Raw genomic sequence first — 8,122 nt, forward strand, 5'->3', positions numbered from 1 at the left:
TTTTATTGGGTAGGAACATTTGTAGGCATAAAAAATAGGAAGCAATTTAATTTCTCTAAGAACATGAAGTTAAACATGCCTAAAGAACAGGGTTAGCAACTTTCACGCTTTCTTTCATTATGGAGTGGAGGCGAAGAAATCCAATAGTTAAAGGACGAAAGTGTAAATTATAAAATGGAAAGGTTGGCGTTGGCGGCAGAATCGGCCATGACAGGTAAGCTCAAGATGGCAATGGCAAAAAATCGACCTGGTACATCCCTCTTTCTTCTTGCTTCATGTATATATATACGCGGGACGCAAACACGCACAAAACGTACTCGAAACCCTAAATCGCCATGAGTCTCTTTGGCCTCGGCAGCAGGTATTTCGATTTCGCTTTCAGCTTTTTTGCATTTTTCGATAACGATTGATTCGTTGTGTTGGCTGTATGTTTCATCAATCCAACTGTCGGTTGCTTGAATTTGAGTTTATTTGAGTTTGAATATATATATATATATATATATATATATATATATATATATATATATATATATATATATATATATATATATATATATTCATTAATTATTGATGACAGTAGATTCACGTCTCCTTATACTCAAACAGATATTTTAATCAGATTAACCAACACAAATCTAACTAATTACGTTGTTTTTCTCTAGTCATAATTAATTAACAAACATAAGTGTGAATCATTATTAGAACTCGATTTATATTAGGCAATTTGATTGCAATTAAGGTATATTCAGTGAAAAGTGATAACGTACAGATTTCTTTTGGAAATTCTAGTGTATCTTTTAGGGAAGTGACTTGTTAGCCTACAAATTTCAAAGCTAACAATTACACATACACGCATGAGGTCTTTGTGCTGGAAATAACTGAGATTCATACAGTATATATGCTGCTTACTGCCATCAATTTCACAAACTAGAACTGTAATAGAAGTTTTTGAACTTCAATATGTTCTTATCAGTTATAAAGTTACAAGAAGTCAACTTTTAATATATCAAGAGAAACTGAAACTGGACGTTGATGGTGTAATTTATAACTTTGATTGATCTGTTTATATCCATATGTTGGACTTGTATTATTGTATAAACTATGTGTGGATCTAAATCAAATAAGTTTCCACCTTACATGATCTGATCACTTCAGTCATACATGTATTTTTTACTTTTTAGCTAAATAGTAAGCTTAATCTTCTTCAATCTCATATAACTCATGTCTATCCTTCTGTATTTGCAGAAATCAGAAGACTTTTCGACCAAAAAAGAGCGCTCCATCAGGAAGTAAGGTTTGTTACCTACAAAACTTTTATAAAATTTCTCAGTGTTTCCCATATCTATTCCCTTTGGTCAAAGTCAAACTCATTCGATTCGGTGAATTTAGGGTGCACAACTTAAAAAACACATAGATGCAACTTTGGGTAGTGGAAATTTGCGTGAAGCTGTTCGCCTACCCCCTGGAGAAGATCTCAACGAATGGCTCGCAATAAATGGTAATAATTTATGACATGATTCTATGTTCTTGAGTCTTTGATTTTGAATTACCCATAACTTTTTTTTATATATATATAATTTTGCAGCTGTTGATTTCTTTAATCAAGTGAATCTCCTTTATGGCACTCTTACTGAATTCTGCACACCATCAACATGTCCAACAATGACAGCTGGAGCAAAGTATGTTGCCTAATCCTTCATTTTTTTTTTCAAGATGTTATATTAAGCATCAACAATGGTTCAAACATTTATTTTTTGTATTTTTTATTTACAGATATGAGTACAGGTGGGCGGATGGAGTTACTATTAAGAAACCCATAGAAGTATCTGCTCCTAAATACGTGGAGTATTTAATGGAATGGATCGAAACTCAACTTGATAACGAATCAATATTCCCTCAAAGACTTGGTAAATGATAATCAATATTGTTACCAAATATAAATCCAAATAGTTTTATACTTTTGTTATTTGATGTCGCTTATGTTTTTTATAATTATAGGTGCTCCATTTCCTCACTATTTCCTGGATGTGGTGAAGACGGTGTTCAAGCGGTTGTTTAGGGTTTATGCTCATATCTATCATTCGCATTTTCAGATGATTATGAGTTTGAAAGAAGAAGCTCATCTTAATACGTGTTTCAAGCATTTTGTCCTCTTCACATGGGTGAGTCATCAATCATTATTCATTACTACTTACATGATTATGAGTTTGACAGAAGAATCTTTCTTGTGTTTGTATGATTGATTAATGGTTTATGTATTGTGTAGGAATTTCGGTTGATTGATCAGGGTGAGCTTGCACCTTTATATGAGCTTGTTGAGTCTATTTTGAAGCTGTAGTAGAGTCTTTTTTAATCCTTTAAAGCGAATGTTATTACTTGTAATCGGTAGTTGGTATGCGGGTTTGTTAGTGACTATTTGTTCATTTGTTCTTTTTTTGAAATACCAAACATCACATCCTAAATTTTAAAAACTTTAGGATCTAGTGTCGAAATGGAATGCCATTAGAGTGACTAGATCCTAAAAAGAAAAAAAAAAAAAAAAAATCATTTATAGATTCTCATATCTTTACTGTTAGGACAAACATACAAGGACAATTTTATCTGATAAGACCTAGGTTTGAGTTGAATGAGAAACCGACTTTTTAGAAAATTAGATATTTTTGTTGTGATCAAGCAAGCACTCACGTTGCAACTTCTGAGATGTGCTTTCTCTATCTCTGACAACATCATTTCATTCCTCTAGACACATCACCATCTTCTTGTGGGGTCAATTTTGTTTGGGATTTTTAGAGCATTTGCAAAGGTTTAAGAAATGGACTCCAAATTTCCCCCATAATGGGTCCATGGCTAAGGTGGCATACTGGCATAGACAGCTTTTTTCATGGGCTCACTTCGAACTCGAAAATTGACTCCGCCACTTGTATAATTTTTATTTAAATATTTACTATAATCCATTGCGTTTACATATGAAAAAATGTAAATTGATAAAACGCACCATTAAAATATTCTCATGAACACATTCAGTATGAACATGTTTTCTCTAAAATTTTATGAATTTTATTTATGGTTTTATGAAAAAGGTCAATATCGAGTATGTTTGGTCAATAAATATAATAAAAAGTCTCGGCATTTAATTTAATATAAATTTGTTTGGCATTTACAAAAAGGTGAAAGTGTTTTTTTTTTTTTCAAAAATTTACTTTACTTTTATTATAAATGTCACTCTTTACAAAAAGGGTAAAAATGTATTGTGGTTTGTTAAAAAAAATAATAGGATATATATATATATATATATATATATATATATATATATATATATATATATATATATATATATATATATATATATATATATATATATATATAGTTCAATTGAGAAAAAAAATGTTGAGAATGGAGAATCATTCTCAACCAATCATTTATTTTTGACGCAAAAGCGTCCAACGTACCGGTGGAAATGGGAAAGGAATGCACATTTGTTTTCTAACGAAACATATTTTCCTTAAACTATGTTAATCATTACCTTAATATATATACAAAAACATAGTTTTTTTCGTTTTTTTTTAATTTTTAGAAGCTATTTTTTTCAAAAAATGATTTTAAATATACCAAAATTCATGGTTTTTTATTCTCTACAAATAGACATTCATATTGATATAGTTTTAAGATAAAATAAAAAATTTATTTTTTTATATTTTCAGCTATCATTATTCATAAGTGAATAAAAATGTATCAGGTTTTATTACAGTACATTCGTTATTCACTTATGAATAAAAAGTATGATTTTTTTTTTTACAATTTAAGTATCATTTATATATGAATATAACATATAATAAACATAGTATATTCATATTTTAATATTGGACGATGCATTCACTTGTGAATATTAACATAGTATATTCACTTATGAATATTAGATGATATATTCACTTATGAGTATTAAATAATATTTCATATGTGAATATTACATAGTATTCCATGGTATATCAAATGTGAATATTACATGCTATATTCACTTGTGAATATTATATGATATATTCATTTATGAATATTATACAGTATATTCACATATGAATATTACAAGGTATATTCACTTGTGAATATATTCATTTATGAATATTTGAAGGTATTTTGACAAATATATATAATTTTTATATGTTATTCACATATGAATAACATATAAACTTGCATATTTGTTTTGTGTTTTTAATAATCATATACTGATTCAGGTGAGAAAACATATTCATATGTAAATATAACGTGATAATTTAGTTTATGCATTTCATCAAACAGTTGGAGTGCATACAACTTAACTATTTTAAAAATGTTAAAAACATTATCAATTCCAAATCATCATATACTTCTGATTTCGACTTCAGATGCGACATCCTATGTCTGATCGATTTCTCATTTTGATTTTGATTTCCGAAAATTCAATTGGGAACTTGTGAGTACCGATTTTGAGTCCTTCAATGTCGACTGTGACTGTGAGTCCAGAACTCCGATTCCAATTTAATGAACAGCGAAGAAATTCCGGTTTAGTTGAAGAAATCTGGATGATTATTGAAGGTTGGGGGAAAATTTTTGATGATGAACGAACTGTTATCGATACGTATTTGAGATTGAAGGTTATTAACATATTTACAAGTTTGTCACCGTATCTTTTTATGCTTAGATTAAGATTAAATGAGTGGTTGAGAATGATTCCTCCATTCTCAACCTTTTTTATTTTCTCAATTGAACCCACCTATATATATATATATATATATATATATATATATATATATATATATATATATATATATATATATATATATATATATATATATATATATATATATCGTTTGTAAGATTTGTTGATAGAGTTTGTGGAAATTCGGAAACATGAAATTTGTTGGCAATGACGTCGAATGTATGAAATATAGGTAAAGAAGCTTGCATTGATTCACACATATCAATAGGAAAACAACTGATGACTACGGTTAGGAAGAGCAACAATATCACCGAAAATGATGTGGCATGTGTTTGAATTCAGTGTACTCGAGACAAATCTTGTTGCAACCATACCATAGTACCAAATATTTGTTTCCCTGTACACAACTACACAGTTCTTCAAGACTATTAAACCACGCCCTAATTTGTTTGGCTATACTTTTAAAATGATTTTTTATTTTTCTCTTTTTTAAAAAATCAAAAAGTTTAATAAGATGTTTGGAATTTAAAGTTCTTTTAAAATAGTTTTTTAGCAAGAAGAAAATACTTCCTTTTAAAAACATCTATTAGCAAAACATGCAATACTTCCTTTTAAAAACATCTATTAGCATGTTAATCTATTAGCAAAACATGCAAGTCGAGAATAAGACCTTTTTATGAAAAGAAGGTTCGAAGGAAAAAAGTTTAACCAAACACACTCGTAGTAAAAAATGTGAACCATCAATGTATAAATCACTAATTTTTTTTTTTTTTTAGCGACGAGTTAACATATATTGTGATTGAGCCAGACCTATTTGTTTTAGCTTATTGGGCTAGCCCGAGCTTGTTTCATTTTCTAGTAAGAAAGAACCAGCCTTTGCAGAGTATCATAGATCTAAAAGAGGATCGGATCATGGACAAGAAATTTTTCTAAAAAAAAAAAAAAAAAAAAAAAACTGAACTTTTCTTCATCTTGATTAACATTTAACACCAACCTGATCCAACTTGGACTACATCTAACAACATCCTATGATTTCTGGAAATGCCCATATCCTTTTTTTTTTTGTAAGAAGGACAACGGGAAGGACCAGAAATTGTGAAAAAAAAAAAAAAAAAAAAACATAAACACTTTACACCAGAAAGGCAGAAACAACTATTTTTCAGATTCTATCTTCATTCACAGAGCTACACCTAATGCTCATCCTCCTTGTCTCTTTCGTTAATCACCGAGTCAGTGATACTCGAAGCATGGTGCAAATCTGAGAGAGATAATGATCTCCATGGGAAATAATACATTCGAGGAGAAGGAGATGCGGATGCAGATGGAGATGGAGAAGGAGATGAGGAATTTGATGATTCATTAATAGTGTTTGGGGGCAAGGGTGGAAGAGAAGGAGCATGGGTGCCAGTTGTGGTAGAGTTGGCAAGTCGCTTTGATGCGTCAGAACTATCGGTGGAGGATTTACGAAGCTTTTCAAATAAAACAGTATGAGCAATCATGTTCTTGCGTTTCCGGGTGTAAGCATCTTCCGGCTTAACAATGTCTTGAATCGATTGAACAGATGTCGCGTCCGCTAGGTTTCCATATGATTTTGATTTTCCGGCATAGAACGACGATATCCCCCTCCTGAATTCAGTAAAATTTGTCAGATAGATTATCAACCAATTCATTTCAAAAAACACCTAATTCCACCACCTTGATGATCAAAGACTTAATTCAATTGTAAAAAAAAAAAGTAATTTTTTCTAACCGAAGAGGTGTAAAAACAATTGGAATCGCACATGCATGTCTAAATGACATACAATCACCGACACCAATCTGCAAGAGTCAGCATTAATTAGAAATTTCGATAGTTAGAATGAAGAATATTATAGCCATACTTGATGGGCAAGACTTTCTCCAAGTCGTTTAACTGGTTCAGCGGTCCATTATCCTTGCTCTGAACTTCGTCATCGGAATCACCTCCTCCGGCGTCACTGTTCTTGCCGATAGATGAAGAACTGGATGAATCATCCTCCTCCTTAACAGTCGACAGCCTGCTGGTCCAAGGATTACCTCCGTTGAATAGGGTGGAGTCCGAAATGTTATAGATCCCCATCCAGTGAGAAAACCCTTGGGATTGGATCTGATTGCTATCACTGCAACTATTACTCACGAAAGCAACACACATCTGAAGTATTGGGTGTGAAAAATGGATCAATTTATACAGGTTGGGCTGTAGATAACTCTATACAGATTATACAGAGACAAAAATGAAGGAAAACCGGATACAGAGAGAGAGAAAGAGAAAGAGGTTTTAGAGAGAGAGAGAGTTGATGAGGTCATATGAGAGAGAGAGAGAGAGAGAGAAATGCCTTATCCTCATTTCTCATCTGTTAAATAAAAAGGTTAATCAAAATTTTAATTAGGTGAGGATAATATAGTTTTTGATTTCTAACATTTGGTCAATGACTGTTTTTTCTTGTCATGTGTACTTATTTAACTTTTTAAACTGTAGAGTTTATCTTATGATCAATTACTTCATGTTAGTTAGAGAAAAATAACTTAATAGAATAATATATTTCAGATTTTGTACACATTTAATCCTTAATATTTTTAAACATATGTAGTCATTATTATTTTTATACATATTTAATCTTTAATATTTTTTTATTTCAAAATAAATCATTTTTGTTTTTGTACTCATTTAGTACGTATAAATGATTTCTTTAGATTTTTTCCACAACATCTTACATGTGACAATCATTGAGGTGTTTGAGGTTGTTGATGTTTATGTCCATCGCAATCTCGACTGCTTGGTTGCGTAGGTCTTGTGGTTTGGCTTAGATCTTATATTCTGAATGGCATAACTTATGATATCATATTTTAAAGATCTTTATATCCACGTGTTTGTTTTTTGAGTTAACTAAAACTTTCGTTAAGATTACTCCTGTTAAAATGTAATATATTTTTACTTACGATTTTATTAAAAAAAACATTTATACATGCATTCATAAAAAAAAACATATAGCTATAAAGATTCTAAGTAAAAATATATCACTTCTTAACGGGAGCAATCTAAATAGAAGTTGTAGTTGAGAAAAACCTAAAGAAATCAAAAGCCCCAAAAACCTAATTAATGAATGCCTTACGTAAGATGTCATGAAAAAAACACTAAAAAAACCATTCATAAGTATTGAATAAATATAAAAACAACGTTAATTTATTTTGCAACAAAAAAAATATATTAATGACTAAATATGTACAAATTGAGAAATATATTACCCTGTCGACTCATTTTTATCTGCTAATCTGAAATAGTCGGTCATAAGGATTTAATGTGTACACTTTAACAAGTTAGAAGAGATAAATATAAACGAAAAAAATCTCAATGACCAAATTTATAAAAATCAAAAAATATATTACCCTTTTAAGTTATTATCCCTTTTG

General features: G+C 30.3%; 2 protein-coding genes across 3 annotated transcripts; one reads left to right on the plus strand and one right to left on the minus strand.

Annotated features, from left to right (window-relative positions):
- Positions 1-228: 228 nt before the first annotated feature.
- Positions 229-2,471, plus strand: LOC145013184 (MOB kinase activator-like 1A). Of its 2 annotated transcripts, none has more exons than XM_078971988.1 (7): positions 229-361; positions 1,246-1,294; positions 1,390-1,498; positions 1,586-1,679; positions 1,774-1,907; positions 1,999-2,162; positions 2,267-2,471. In XM_078971988.1, exons 1-7 carry the CDS (start codon positions 336-338, stop codon positions 2,336-2,338), a joined length of 648 nt encoding a protein of 215 aa, XP_078828114.1. In that variant the 5' UTR covers positions 229-335; the 3' UTR covers positions 2,339-2,471. The 2 variants fall into 2 exon arrangements, with proteins under 2 accessions (XP_078828114.1, XP_078828115.1); XM_078971989.1 differs by having other exon boundaries at positions 291-361; positions 1,246-1,289.
- A 3,169-nt stretch (positions 2,472-5,640) lies between these two features.
- Positions 5,641-7,053, minus strand: LOC145013097 (uncharacterized). The gene is made up of 2 exons (XM_078971897.1): positions 6,574-7,053; positions 5,641-6,319 (listed from the first exon to the last, which is right to left on the minus strand). The coding sequence occupies exons 1-2, from the start codon at positions 6,861-6,863 to the stop codon at positions 5,884-5,886; spliced, it is 726 nt and encodes a 241-aa protein (XP_078828023.1). The 5' UTR covers positions 6,864-7,053; the 3' UTR covers positions 5,641-5,883.
- Positions 7,054-8,122: the final 1,069 nt, after the last annotated feature.

The sequence above is a fragment of the Lactuca saligna genome, chromosome 8, assembly GCF_052625555.1.
Source record: "Lactuca saligna cultivar CGN05327 chromosome 8, ASM5262555v1, whole genome shotgun sequence".
Taxonomy (NCBI): domain Eukaryota; kingdom Viridiplantae; phylum Streptophyta; class Magnoliopsida; order Asterales; family Asteraceae; genus Lactuca; species Lactuca saligna.

What these genes read in the sequence shown, in the direction of transcription:
- LOC145013184 (XM_078971988.1), top strand. Translation starts at nt 336, where the DNA reads ATGAGTCTCTTTGGCCTCGGCAGCAG. An exon ending in CTCTTTGGCCTCGGCAGCAG is followed by an intron (nt 362 to 1,245) that starts GTATTTCGATTT and finishes CTGTATTTGCAG; the next exon opens with AAATCAGAAGACTTTTCGAC. An exon ending in ATTTTGTCCTCTTCACATGG is followed by an intron (nt 2,163 to 2,266) that starts GTGAGTCATCAA and finishes TGTATTGTGTAG; the next exon opens with GAATTTCGGTTGATTGATCA.
- LOC145013097 (XM_078971897.1), bottom strand. Translation starts at nt 6,863, where the DNA reads ATGTGTGTTGCTTTCGTGAGTAATAGTTGCAGTGATAGCAATCAGATC. An exon ending in GAGAAAGTCTTGCCCATCAA is followed by an intron (nt 6,320 to 6,573) that starts GTATGGCTATAA and finishes TACTGAATTCAG; the next exon opens with GAGGGGGATATCGTCGTTCT.